The following is a 14,910-nucleotide window of genomic DNA, read 5'->3' on the forward strand; positions in this document are numbered from 1 at the left end:
AAGAGTCTTGCCAGCCTTTCTCTTGGGAAACAGAGAGACTTAGGCAAGAGAAAGAAAGAAAGGAAAAAAAAGAAACGAGGCTAGACACCTGTCCCCAATGGAAAAAGGAAGAACACACCCAGACAGCAGCTCACACAAAGGGAGCCAAGTCTGGGGGGTGGGGTGGGAGTGGCAACTGGAGAGGAGACTGTGCTTCCAATCTGGTGCTGGTTTATAAGGTACATCTATTCCTGGAGGAAAGGGATGCAGTAGCAGCATCATACTAAAAACTGAGATACAGCTATGCCAGATTGGATCTCCTTCGAGGCTCAACTCTGATGACACTACTTCCAGGAAGTTTTCCTAGCATGCTCTAAGCCCTGTTTGGATCAAGTGAGCTGCCTGAGATTGCCAGGCATCCTGTACACATCTCATTAACGCATTCATTCATTCATTCATTTTTATTTTTTTCTTTCCACATCCATTCATTTATTTTTTGTTTCGTTGTTTGTTTTTTTTTTGAGGCAGAGTCTCACTCTGTTGCCCTGGCTAGAGGGAGTGCCATGGCGTTAGCCTAGCTCACAGCAACCTCAAACTCCTGGGCTCAAGAGATCCTCCTGCCTCAACCTCCCCAGTAGCTGGAATTACAGGCATGCGCCACCATTCCCGGCTAATTTTTTCTATATAGTTTTAGTTGTCCATATAATTTCTTTCTATATATTTTTTTTAGTAGAGACGGGGTCTCGCTCTTGCTCAGGCTGGTGTCGAACTCCTGAGCTCAAACCACCTCGGCGGCCTCCCAGAGTGCTAGGATTATAGGCGTGAGCCACCGCGCCCGGCCCATTCATTTATTCTTAATGAGCACCTAACATGCTCTGAGCACTGGGACAAAAAAGTGAACAAAGCATAACAGCACTTAACACATGGCATTTATTTGCATTGGTGTTGGCTTCTGGTCCCTCCTACAGCGGTTTCCAGGAAGGGGCCCAATTTCGTTTTTGCATCCTCTGGGTCTCGCACAGCGCCTGGCACATACTAGGTGCTTAATAAACAAAGGAATGCCTTTAAAGCGTATTTTTGATAGGGAGCTATGTTCTCAAACCTAAAGCCCTTTCGGGGGTGGAGTGGAGAAGGGGGGATGGGTGGATGAGCAGACACAAGAGAGTGGGAAAGGCATCTTTACTCGGGTGCATATGGCAATCCACAACTTCCCTGTGTGGCTGCTCGTTCTCAAGTAAGTTAAGGAGTGTGCAGGAGTCCAGGGCGGGATGGGGAAGGTCTTCCTCCTCCTCCGCGCGTGCAGGAGGGCTGGGATTGAGGGCCCAAGAAGGGGGTTTTGGCTGCGCTCCCGAGCCCGCCTGCCGCCCGCGCTGCTCACCAGGTCAATGGCCACGACGTCCCGCAGCGCCACGACCTGCTGGATGGACTTGGGCGGGTTCTCGGTCAGGTAGATAAGCCGGTCACTGAGCACCACGTACTTGAAGGTGTGGTTCTCCGAGTCGGACAGCACGATGCATGGCTAGTAAGCGCGGATGCCATCGTAGACCTCGGGCGGCAGATGCCGCCGCAGGAACGCGTCCAGGCGGCTGTTGGCGCGCGCAGGGAAGCCGGACCGCGCGGGGCTGGCCATGCCCGGCGCCCGCAGCCGGCCGAGTGTCTGGGCAGCCGGCGCCCGCGCTCGGCCCCGCCTCGCGCCACCGGCGGTGGAACCCGCGCGCGCCACAAAGCCGCCGCCGCCGCCCGCGGGCGCAGGGAGCCGGGCCGCACCTTCGGGAGCCGCCGCCCGGTCTGGCTCGCTGGAGCTCCCGCCCTGGCCCGCTCCCCAGTCTTTGCCCTAACTTCAGCCAACGATGGCGGGGCAAGACTGTGGCCCTTCAGACCCGGGCTGACCGGCACTTGGGGCTGGTCTCGGCGAAGTACCCTGTGGCCCGGCGGAGGGGCGAGGGGACGGGAGCGCCCGCCTCTGTCTAGCCAGCTCCTACCCGCTCCTACCCCGGCTATTGCAGACCACGCCATCGCATACAAACTTTACTGATAGTGGAAGCCAGTTTCAATCTGGTTTCCAGTTGGAGAGAAACTTGAAAGAGCTGGGATTTACCGATATATTTTTAATAACCCGAGGAGAACCCTATTAAAAGCAATCACACAGATGTAGCATTTGACTGATAACACTGTCTGGCACAGCGCTCTGATATTTTTCATGAGTGTAAACGTAGGTCTTCTTTCTCCAGCTAGTTAAAAGCTCTCTGAGAGGATTCTTAACATAAATTGATTTGGGCGCACTCAAGCCTGCCTAAAGGACATGCTTGTGTTTCCAATGCCCAGGACAATCTATGTAGGTGGAATGAATGAGTGAGGCTGGCATCTTGAAAAGTTGGAAGCCGATAGGTTGAAGAATGCTGATTGCACAGCCCTGAGGCTACATAGTAATAAAAGTACTGCTTCGTCTTTACATGCCAGGAATAACTTATAAATTAGAATAGACAGATGAGAAGGGCACAACAGAAACACCCTAGGTGAGAAATTCCATTTTTCTTTCAGATCCTAGAAAGGTCATTCCTTCTCCCTCCCCATTCACACAGAGACCTGGTAATGAAAACCATATCATTCATTGTTCCAGCTACTGGAAACTGAATCAAATTTGATATTCTTTATCATTTACATTCTCATTTTCTTCATATTTTACTATTGTATACTGTATATTGTAAGCAATTCCAATTCTTTGGGGAAAGAGGGTATAAATATATTAAAACCTGTAAACAGATACTGTAGACTACCCTGCCACAAAAGGGAAAGAGAAATGTTTGGGTCTGGCTAAACTTAGTATAAAATCACTCTGAGGAACTCAGTAGAGCAAATAAATAGGAACAGTATTTCCTAGAGAGACTGTGTTTGGTGAGTAAGGAGAGAAGTGCCACCTGCTGGCAAAATGTTAAATGACCATTTAAAGTTTTCTTTGGATCTGATCATACATCTGACCCTTCATAACTTCCTACCAGGGTGAAAAGTGAATGGACCACACCATCCCTTACAAACTGTATTGATAAAGGATGCTGCGTGGCTATTTTCTCTAAAATAAAAACTATCCTTATATAAATCACTCTAAATAGAGTATGTTACTGCAAACCAACAGAAAGGCGAAAGCTCTTCTTCATCTTTGCTGAATAGCCACATCTCACAAGAGCAACTGAGGGGCAAATGACAACATGGAAGGTGGAAAATGAGGCCTGAGGAGGGGGAAAGTCCTTACTCCAGGCTGCTATTTTGTGTCTCTGAGGCTTCCTGCCTCACACCCACATCCCAGGACTAAGAGAAATAGAATTGACTGGACCAAGATCAGAAAAGACAGCATACCTCATCTATCTGCCAAGCAGCCCATCATGAACAAGCTTTTGGTGACAAGGACAGGTAAGCTTAACAAACATTAAGATGAAGCATATAAAGAAGGGAATTTGACACAAAGATTGGTGGTTAAAGTGACCTCAGTTGAACTTGTATTATAACTTTGTGGCATACGGAGAAAGCAATACCATGGTTTCCATGAACTCAGTGTTCTACTCTGTTGCCAAGGTAACAGCAAAGTTCAGATGGCTGGAAAGGGGTTAAATCTAGAGGAAAGATCACTGGATGTGGAGTCAGCAGAACTGGATTAGAGCACTAACCCTGCTGCTCACTATCTGTGAGACTTTTAGAAAGTCACTTAACCTTTCTGAGCCTCTCTTGCCCTGCCTCCCTCAAAGAGTTGGAGCGAGGATCAAATGCGATGAAATATGAACTCTATGAGCACTATAGACACATGAAGTATTCATATTCACTTATCTTTTGGTAAGCTTTACATGGATAGTTAACCCAAATGCACCTGAGACAGGCACTTACTCGTCATTTCCTAAGTCCATCCAAACTGAAAAGGCATTTGGTACAGATCCTGTGTAATCAAGCACTTAATAGATGTTCCTTGATAAAACTATCAAAAGGAATGGAACATTACTTACCTGGAACTAATCCCCAAAGGCACTCTCCTTGACTTTTAGAGTGGTCTCAGAACAGAGTGGTCTCAGGTCCAAGGATGGTCAATTCAATTAATTTGAAAGGACAGTAGTTATGAGCATAGAACTGTAGAGCCAGATGACCTGGGTTCAAATTCCAGCTGTCCCACTCAGTGGTTGAATGACCTTGGGCAAGTTACTCTATACCTCAGTTTCCCCTTTTTGAAATGGGGATAATAGTACCAACCCCAAAGGGTTTTTATGAGGATTAACATAAAGCTTCAAAAGTACTTAAAACAGGTACCCGGAACAGAGTGAACACTATACAGTGTTTAAAGAATAAGTTCAACAAGTATGTGATTTCCTGTCACATATATGATCATTCTGCTCCCCATATACAAAGTAACATTGAATTCTTCTTCACTGGATTCAAGTTTAACCTTTTTAACTTTAGATTAAGACTCAGGCAGGAATCTAAGCTACATACACACACACAAAAGAACAGCATTTTACTTTTTTGAAGTCACATTTTTAGTGAAGTAGTGACGAGTGTGGGCTATGCCATGACAGCCCTGTAAGGATTCCAAACTAGAAGTACCCTCATTGTTTCAGCGGATCCCCAGTGTTCAAATTCCCCCAACTTGAAACTAAAGACAGCACAAGTAGAATGATACTTGGAATATGTGATATGTAAATAGAACCTGAATTTATTTATTTATTTATTTATTGAGACAGGGTCTTACTCTGTCGCATGGGCCAGAGTGCAGTGGTGTCATCATAGCTCATTGCAACCTCAAACTCCTAGGCTCAAGCGATCCTCCTGCTTCTACCTCCCAGTGCTAGGATTACAGGCATGAGCTACCACACCTGGCCAGACCTGAATTTTTAAAGGTGTCCAATTTAGAAATCTCCTAGTGCTTCTACTTAGTATTAATGGTTACTGACCATTTAAATATCTATAATTAGCAATCACATGACATACAAAGGGGAGATGTCATAATAAAGACCATGCAAATGATGTGGATTTTTAAAAAATGTTTTCTTTTAGTGAATAATGCTTCAGTGCTCTCTTCTGCCTCTCTCAGGCTTCCTGCTACATACATACTTCCTCTAACAGAAACCAATAATTGGACTAGGACCAGTAAGACAACATACCTGACCTATTTTCCAACTTCTGTCTCTATCATCCAGCCCATTATGAATGAGCTTTTGGTGACGATGGCATTAAGTTTAACAAACATTGAAATGAAGCACACAAAGAAAATAATTTGACGCAGAATTTAGTGGTTATCAGCTCACAATTATATTATTTTTGGTTCAATTCAATACATTTCACAAAAATTTACTAAGAATTATTATCCATAAACAGGATCAGGCTAACACTTTGTCTTTAAAAATTGTCTAAGAGGTAAGACAACAATAGAAATTTAATATAGGAAAAAAAATATAGTAACACATTGACTGTCACACTAGAAAAAAATTTCCTCAGGGCCACAGTGTTTTTTTTTTTTTTTTTTTGAGACAGAGTCTCGCTTTGTTGCCCGGGCTAGAGTGAGTGCCGTGGTGTCAGCCTAGCTCACAGCAACCTCACACTCCTGGGCTCAAGTGATCCTTCTGCCTCAGCCTCCCGAGTCACTGGAACTACAGGCATGTGCCACCATGCCCGGCTAATTTTTTTCAATATATTTTTAGTTGTCCAGATCATTTCTTTCTATTTTTTAGTAGAGATGGGGTCTCGCTCTTGCTCAGGCTGGTCTTGAACTCCTGACCTTGAGCGATCCACCTGCCTCGGCCTCCCAGAGTGCTAGGATTACAGGCGTGAGCCACCGCGCCCGGCCTGGCCACAGTGTTTTATTAGGAAAAGAGAATAAAAACTTTGAAAATGAAATGATCATGTCTAATTTAATGAAAAATTTGTTATTTTTTATTGTTTTCTGTGCATGAGTTATATGCAACTTGAAAAATAGTTTTTGCGGCTCCCAAGGTAAAGAGATGTGTTAGCTACATATGCTTCACAAGGCTCCGGGCTCAAAACTAGTGTGAGTTAAATACAACTCACATGGCAGTTCATGTGTTAAAATATATTAATGACATTAGAAGTTTAAAAACACAAAAAAACCCAAGCAATTTCAAAGAAGTGATCAAGCACAAGACAGGTAGAGCAAATCTGGAAAAGCTTTGTGAGGGAGGGAACATTCAATAAATGCTCAAAGAGTGACTGAAACTAATTTTTTTTTCCTTTTATTATAGTCAGTTTTTAAAAACGTTATTTTTTCTGATTATGAAAGTAGTACATAGTCACTATGGAGAATTTTTAAAAATCCAAAAATTTACAAGGAAGACAACAAAAATTACTCAGAATCTCACCAGCTAGAGATAACCATTTCAAATAACAGATATATTTTCTTCTATGAAGCTGCTTCAGTAAGTCCAAACTGAGAGAAGCTTTGAGGGTCCAATTTAAGGTAGAAAAAGGAATGGAACAGAATAGATAGATGGAATACCCAACACTATGCTGAAATAGAGCTGGGTCACTGAACATGAAGGAGACAAAGGTGACCCTAAGGGCATTGACTTATATTGACAGGTTCAACACATCGGGAGAAATAGCCACATTAGGAGGAAGATAGATTTGGGGAGGAAGATTACGACTTTGGTTTTGGACATTGTCTTTGTCAGTTTGGGCTGCTATAAGTTGCCATAGATTGGGTGGCTTAAACAACAAACATTTATTTCTCACAATTCTGGAGTCTGGAAGTCCAAGATCAAAGTGTTGGCAGATCCCATGTCTTATGAGGGCCTACTTCCTGGTTTGAAGATGGCTGCCTTCTTGCATTCCTGCATGGCAGAATGAGAGCTAGCTAGCTTTATGACTCTTCTTACAACGGCATTAATTTCATTCATGAAAGCTCTAACCTTTTGACCTAATTATCCCCCCAAACACCCCACCTCCAAATACCATTGTAGTGGATTAGGGTTTCAACACATGAATTTTGGAGGGACACAAACATGTCTCCATTGCAGACATGTTAGAGTTGAGGTGCTGGTGAGACATGTAGGTATCTGGGAATGCAAATTCCGGGTACAGAATATTAGAACTAGAAGTATAGAACTGGAGGTCATCTTCATAGAATCAAATGCTGAAACTGTAGAAACATAATTACTGAGAGAGAAAGTGTAAGCAAAAGAAAACCAGATGGCCAAGAACACAGCCTTGGGGACGACATGTTAAGGAAGCAAAAGTAAAGTTACGGTGAAGACGACTAAGAGGAATAGTCAAAAAGTAAAAGGAGTTTAAGAATAATAGAGAGGCTGGGCGCGGTGGCTCAATCCTAGCACTTTCGGAGGCTGAGGTGGGAGGATCGCTTGAGGCCAGAAGTTCAAGACCAGCCTGGGCAACACAGTGAGACCCTGTCCCTATAAAAAATAGAAAAATGAGGTGGGTATGGTAGCATGTTTCTGTAGCCCCAGCTACTTGGGACGCTGAGGCAGGAGGATTATTTGAGCCTGGGAGTTTGAGGTTGCAGTGAGCTATGATGATGCCACTGCACTCTAGCCTAGGCAACAAAATGTGACCTTGTCTCAAAGAAAAAAAAAAGAAGAAGAATATAGAGTCAGTAGTCAAAAGAGAGAATGTCAGGAGAAAGGAAATAGTCAACAGAGAAGTTAAATAAATAAATGAATAAAAATGGTCACGGGATTGGATAATTTGTAGGAGTTTTAGTCAAGTAATTTGAGAGTAGAAGACAGATTACAAAAAGGAAAGGAAAGGAAAAGTAAGCATAGACAACAAATATGGTTTGCTGGGACAAGAAATCTCAAATCAAGAGTCCAGGGTTCTAGTCTGCCATTTACCATCTATGTAATTTAGGATATACTACTTAAAATAGATCTACCTTGATTTCCTCCTTATCTGTAAAATTTTAAATGGTGATGATGATGATACCTGACCCATCTCTACAATGTTAGAGGAACAAATTGGAAAAGATATATGAAGGCACATTGTAAACCATCATGAAATAAACATGTAAATGTTCACTATCATAATTCTTTCTAGTACTTTGGCAATTGAAAGAAAAGGGAGATATGGGAGAGGAACAAATAAAGTTTTGTTGTTATAAGAAAGGGGCCTCTTGAGCATGCTTATATAGGAAGAACTGACTTAGTTCTCTAGTTCTACTTAGTACTCTAGTTCTACAATGTCATCAGTCTTAACAGATTTTGAGAGACAGGTCAGGAGCACAGACTCTAGTCAGACTAGGTATGTCTGAATCCTGGCTCTTTTTGTTTTTTATTTATTTTTCCTTTGTATTTCAATGGCTACAAATGAATCCCAGCTGTGCTATTTATCATTTATACACTGCAGTTTCTTCATCTATAAAATGAGGATAATAATAGTATGTACCTCCATAGAGTTGTTGCAAGAATTAATGTACAACCCCTTAAAATTGTGTCTGGCACCTAATAAATGCCCCAAAAATGTTGGCAATTCATACATAAAAGCATTGTCATATGCGAGTATACATGTCCTATGTTAAAATGATAGTGTTGTCAACATTTTGGTAACTGTCATTTTATGTTAGTCTGAGATGAGAAACTGCCCATTCCTTCAAGGACTGGGGAGCCAGACCATGAAATGGTCAAATTTGTTTATTTATTTATTTTTAAGACAGGGTCTCACTCTTGTTGCCAAGGTGCAGTAATGTGATCATAGTTCATTGTAACCTCCAACTCCTAAGCAGGAGGTGATCCTCCCTGCCTCACTCTCCCAAGTAGCTAGGACTACAGGCAAGTGTCACCACGCCGACCTGATTTTTAAAAAATTTTTTCTAGAGATGGAGTCTCAATATGTTCCCTAGGCTGGTCTTGAACTTGGGCCTGAAGTGATCCTCCCACTTTGGCCTCTCAAAGTTCTGGGATTACAGGCATGAGCCACTGTGCCTGGCCAGGAATGGTCAAATTTAATATCCCTCTCAGGTCCTCTTTAGTTGGATTCCACCAAGTGCTTCCTTATTTGTTCTGAAATAATACAAAATTGAAAGAGATTTTTATAATTCTAGGTATTTGAACTACCATAAAGGAAAGGGCCAATGTTACTAGATAAATTGTAGATAAGCTTTGTATGACATTTAACATACGAAGTACCCCCAAAATAAATTTACAAGTGAAAGCAGAAAAGTGGAAACAGTTAAAATATAATAGATTGAATTGCCACATTCTTTAGGATGAGGCAGTGGAATACACTGAACATACAGACCGTGGAGCCATTCACACCAAGATTAGTATTGGGCCTTCCCAGTCCATAACTGACCATCACAACTAATGTAAGAATTCATGCAGTGCTCGCTTCGGCAGCACATATACTAAAATTGGAATGATACAGAGAAGATTAGCATGGCCAAAAAAAAAAAAAAAAGAATTCATGCAACAATTCATTTATGGAATTGTAACTACAGGCTGGTACTGTACTAGACTCTGGGGATATACTGTAATATACACAGAAATCCTACCCTGACATTTTTAACAAATAAATTAGAAAAACATGATGCAAAAGTAATTCAAGATATTTTACATATGAAATGCCTGATGCAGTGCCTTGCACATGATGGTCACTAAATAAATGTCGCTGTTACATTGTTACATTGGTTTTATTCTACTGCTCTTCCCATTCCTCATACTCCCTCAAGTTTTCTTTGTTCTTCATTGTAGTCTCAGTGACTGCAACCTCGGCTGTATTCAGTACATACTGAATAGTAAACAAGAAAACGTAAATATTGAGTACTTAATTGTGTGTCAAACACACGTATTAACTCAATCCTCACAATAACCTTTTAAGGCCGGCACTATTGCTATCCCCATTATATAGCTGGGTAAACCGAAGCACCGACCGACTAAAGTAACATACTGGAGGTCAACAACTAGTGAGGAGGTGGCATGGGATTATTCAAATCTAGGTCGCCCGAGCCTACTACCTTGATGCTTTTACTAATAAATCTTAACTAATAAATCTGTGACCAGATAAACGAAGGAACACTTAGTGGCATCGAAAGAACCTATGGGTAAGATTTCCTAAGCATGCTCTCCTTTTCATGGGCAAAATATTGGTACGTTCAAAGGGAATTTTTTAAAACTGTCAGCATTCATCAGATGCTCACATTCCTGGACCTGAAACACCTGGGACCACAGAAGAGCAATTAAACAACGGACACACGTGGTTTGAACCACGTTATTCTGATCTCGGGAACTCGGTGCGCCCACCTACTAACTAATTAACGAAGCGTTTAAGGAATGCGCGTGGTGAACCCGACGCAGCGGCTGGGAGGTGGGGTCGGCGGAGGGACTCCGGCGGATGCCCCGTCCCGGCATGCACCACAGGCCCCGCGACCACGCCTTCCGGCGAGCGGCAGGGAGCGCGTGTGCGCCCTGCCGCCCGGAAGCGCCGCCTTCTTGTTGCATGCTGGGAGTTGTAGGCCCCCGGCCCCAGCCCGCGGGCTGCCGTCCGCACTCTCCATGAGGCTGCTGGCGCTGGCCCGCGCGGCACCGACGCGGGGAGCGCGCTTCGCCCTGACTCAGCGGCGGTGGCGGCGGCGTTAGCCGGCCCTCGCGCTCTTTCCCTTCCTGGGGCGCCGACCCCGCCCGCCTGCTTGCTAGCCTGCCTGCCCGGCGCCACGCAAAAGGTGCCAGGGGACGCGGAGCGGCTAGAGGCGCGCGGCCCCGGCCCCGGCCCCCTCCATCTCCTGCGTTAGCGCTGCGGCAGTGGCGGAGGACTACGGCGACAAGGACGAGGGCCGCTCTCCCGCTCCTTGCGTGCGGCGTTGCTCTGCTCCGCTGACCGGCCCACGGGAGTGCAGGCGGGGAGGCGGGATGGAGTGATAGGGAAGGTGACTTGGGGCTCGGGGCGGCGGAACCTGGACCGGGCTTGGTCCGCACGAGGCTGTGGGGAAGTTGGCGAGGGCGTACCGGCCCGGATGCCGAGGAGGGGTGCGGGCTGGGGACTGCATGGCGGTGCGCCCCTGCTCTGGGCGAATTGGGTGGGGGTGGGTCCGAGCTGCGTGTCCCGAGTGCGTGGCCGCTGGTTGCCGGGTGTTTCATCACCCGAATTGTCACGAGGCTTTCTTTGGGGAGGGATCCCGGGGAAGGATGGGAGCAAGGCCGGCCGAGGAGGGTCAGAATCGCCTGTGGCCCCCAGCCCATTTGTAGTAGTTGTAGCACGTTCCACCAGTTTCAACTGTAGAGACCTCAAACTTGAATCGCCCCCCTCCACCCCAGGACAAAAAGGAGGAAAAGTGTTATTTTTGTGTAGTAATTGGCCAGCACCGACACTCCATTTCTTCTCTGACCTTCTTCACAATCCTGCAATAGTGAAGCGTGATGTTTCCCTGTAACCAGAAAAACGAGTACTTTTTGAAAGCGTTAATTAGTTGTTACTGTGGGGGAAGTTACATTTTATTAAAGCGACTTGTCAGCGTGGTGGTAGAAGGCTGGAAAGATGAAGTGCTAGTGTTTGAAACAGTCTTCAGTTGGTATGGAGGAATTTTTGCAAATTGTTTGATTCTTGACTTAATGGCTATCCAGGAAAAGTTCAGGCTTAATATTTTAATATTTTGAGTATGTTGCTCGCCTTCCCCCAGAACCTTTGCAAGATGCGTAATTGAAGTGTGTACCGTATTGTAACAAATGTTTAAGCCTAGAAGGCTGTGTCGTGTTAGGATGTTACGTGTTCGTGTACAGCCTTTTACTGGGAAAGCTGTCCTTGTTCACTAGGGGTGTAACATTTTACTTGTTTGGACACACGTGGGTTATTTACCGTGTTCCATTACACATTGGCTATCCAAGTGCCTTCTCTGTAGGGGATTCCTTCTGTACTGACAACTGTAACTATTTTATGTTTACTTAGGTTGTTTATTGGCCACGTTGTTCCTTAGGACTACTTACTTTTTCTCTTGGTGGGATCAAAGTGACTTTACCAAACTTAAACAATTTTCCCTAAAGCCATGGCAAATTCTGGGAAGGTTTTATAGGATTTCTCAATCTGGGATTCATAGAAACTCTGAAATTCTTTTCTCTGTGTAGGCATTCAGGGAACTGTCATCAAATTTTCCTATAATTTTTGGCTTGGGGGGGGACACAGCCTTTTTTTGTGTTTTCCCATCTGTTCGAAATGCTGATCCACTAGCATGATATAAGAATGCTCCAAGTAGCTCCCATCCTCCTTGTGCCTACCTCTTAATTATAAATAACCTTTTGAAGGCCCACTATGTGCCAGGCATGCTTTGCATACCATACCTCATTGAAGTCTTTACAACTTTTTGAGACATGATTTTTTTCCCATTTCATAGAAAAGGCTCTCTTTCAAGTTTTATGATTTGTCCACGTGGCCCCAGTTAGAAAATGACAAGATAAAGATGCCAACCCAGATCTTTCCAAATCCAAAAACTAGGCCAGCGCGGTGGCTCACGCCTATAATCCTAGCACTCTGGGAGGCTGAGGCCGGTGGATCGCTCAAGGTCAGGAGTTCAAGACCAAATCCAAAAACTGCTCTACTGTGTCCTAGGAATATAAGTGATGAATATTCAAGATAGTCCTTACTCTTTAAGGTTAATGAGAGAAAACTAGTAAGCTGCCCTTGACAATACAGCAATGCTTAGGAGGGGGCATCTCATCCAATTTGGAAGGGTTGGATGATAGGCGTCAGAGAACTGTTCTTTTTTTTTTTCTTTGAGACAGAGTCTCACTCTGTTGCCCTGGCTAGAGTGAGTGCCCTGGCGGTAGCCTAGCTCACAGCAACCTCAAACTCCTGGGCTCAAGCGATCCTCCTGCCTCAGCCTCCCGAGTAGCTGGGACTACAGGCATGCACCACCATGCCTGGCTAATTTTTTTTTTCTATATATTTTTAGTTGTCCAGATAATTTCTTTCTTTTTTTTTAAGTAGAGACGGGGTCTCGCTCTTGCTCAGGCTGGTCTCGAACTCCTGAGCTCAAACAATCCGCCCGCCTCGGCCTCCCAGAGTGCTAGGATTACAGGCGTGAGCCACCGCGCCCAGCCAAAGAACTGTTCTTGAAAGAGAGAACCTCTAAATTGAATTTTGAAGGACAAGCAGGGGTTAACCTAATAAGAAAAAAGAGCAGTGTGTGCAAAGATGAAAGGCAGGATATTACTGGAGAACTGGCCTGTGGGTCAGTATCACTGACCTTGCCGAGTTGGGGTGCAGAATGGTGAGGAGTTATTCAAAAGTGTCTGGATCTTAATTTTAAGGGCAGTGGGGAATTATGCAGCCTTGTCTGCAGGCATGATTGAACTATAAGAGGCTGAGCTTGCTTCTCCAAGGGCTCTCAGCCCATATCCCAATTTATCATTTCATTCTGGCAGGTCCAGGGAAAGACCAAAAAGCACATTGTGATTGTAGGAGTCCTATAACCTGTATCTGATTTTGACTTTACCATTTCTACAAGGTTTTGCCCCTTACCACCTACCCAGTGAGGCTTTTGGTCTCTTTAGGTTCTCTTTGGTCATGATAAACAAAAAAATCCTACAGCCTTTTAATGGGAGTAGGAAGGCCCGGTTCTCCCACTCTTAGGTCTTGAGAGAATACATGTTATTTTCATGTCATTTAGAGTTTCTTCCATGTTTGCTGAAATAAATACACATTCTATCAAAAACTAAGCTGCCCTTTGGGGTTTATCATGTTCTTTTCTGAGAATGTTAGAGCCTACCTTGTGAAGAAATGGATTACTTTCCAGAGATTAAAAAATGTTCTTAAATAAGAGTAGTCAGTATTTAGTCATTTGTGAGTTTTTGTACCTACTAAATTTTTTTTTAAAATACATTTCTAGAAATGGCTGTCAAGAGAGGAGAGCTATAAAGGACAAAACTAGTCCATTGTTTAAAAGCTAAGTGACTGGTTTTTCATTCTGTTCTTTCCTCTTTGATTTGACTTCTCTTAACAGTACTTTGTAAACACTCCAATAAGGGTACTGAAGTCTGGGGTCAGCTATTCTGATTTTTTTAAAAAAAGGTTTGTGATGTTGGTATCTGGCTGGAAGTAGGCAAAATTTTATAATTCTTATAAATGAGATAATCTGGATCTGTCAATTTTTTACTTAATACAGTTGCACAATTGCACTTTTAAGTACTGGAGGTAATAAATAAAACATCGAATAAATTAGATGCTACTGCTACTTAAAGTAGAAAATACTTTCTGTACTTTATTGAAGGTCTTGAATAAGAAGAAAGCTGGAGAACCTTAATGGCATACTTTAGATTTTTTAGAAGTTAATACATTAGTGGAATATTTAGGATGGCCCATTCTTCTGAGACTTAGGCTCCTTTAGTTGTAATTTGGATAAATTTCAAAAGAAGTTCTTGAAACACTTAAGCTTCTTTGCATAATTTTATCCACTTGTGATAGTCTGGATAATCTATTTTGTTTATCAAGTATTGTTTCCTTTCAACTTAACTTTTTGTGTGCAGATGTTTGTGGATTCTTCTGTGGGATCAGAGGGCACGCCTATTGTAACCAGAAAACTCCAAGTATAGCAGCAAAGATGGATGAACAGGCTCTTTTAGGGCTAAATCCAAATGCTGATTCAGACTTTAGACAAAGGGTAAGTTAGTCTGCGTAATCATTTTTTAAAGCATGTTACCACAGATTTGCATTAGAGGACTTGAATTAAAAACACATCTGATGATAAAAGTCTAATTTGGGTAGAAACAAATAGAGATGAATTTGAGGTATTTGAATATATTCTGAATACAGAAATAGGGAGTGTCATGATTTATTTTTTAGTTGACTGAACCAAAATCTCATGTAGTTCAAGGCAGGTCTTTATGCAACATCAGTCATTATTTGTAATTATTTAAGAGTTGTAATGCAGAGGGTTGTTCAAGGGACTTTCCATAGTAACAGACATGCTTGGCTTGGTCTATGCAAGCTTTTTAACCCTTA

The 14,910-nt window shown here is 43.4% G+C and overlaps 2 protein-coding genes across 3 annotated transcripts in view; one reads left to right on the forward strand and one right to left on the reverse strand.

Moving 5' to 3' along the window:
* Nucleotides 1–1,609, reverse strand: part of LOC105824182 (chromosome unknown open reading frame, human C12orf56) — an 82,181-nt gene extending 80,572 nt beyond the window's left edge. Inside the window, 1 exon segment of the mRNA XM_012661547.1 lies at nucleotides 1,358–1,609. Within this exon segment, the coding sequence (XP_012517001.1) occupies nucleotides 1,358–1,609 (252 nt within the window).
* An 8,840-nt stretch (nucleotides 1,610–10,449) lies between these two features.
* Nucleotides 10,450–14,910, forward strand: part of XPOT (exportin, tRNA) — a 43,303-nt gene continuing 38,842 nt past the window's right edge. The window contains exons 1-2 of one of the 2 annotated variants that reach the window (XM_012661569.1): nucleotides 10,450–10,846; nucleotides 14,436–14,569. In XM_012661569.1, coding sequence (XP_012517023.1) covers nucleotides 14,510–14,569 — 60 coding nt within the window. In that variant the 5' untranslated portion in view covers nucleotides 10,450–10,846; nucleotides 14,436–14,509. The remainder of the gene's footprint in view (nucleotides 10,847–14,435; nucleotides 14,570–14,910) is intronic. The other variant, XM_012661570.1, reaches the window with a different exon arrangement.

The sequence above is a fragment of the Propithecus coquereli genome, unplaced genomic scaffold (genome assembly GCF_000956105.1).
Source record: "Propithecus coquereli isolate 6110/MARCELLA unplaced genomic scaffold, Pcoq_1.0 Scaffold72, whole genome shotgun sequence".
Lineage (NCBI taxonomy): Eukaryota > Metazoa > Chordata > Mammalia > Primates > Indriidae > Propithecus > Propithecus coquereli.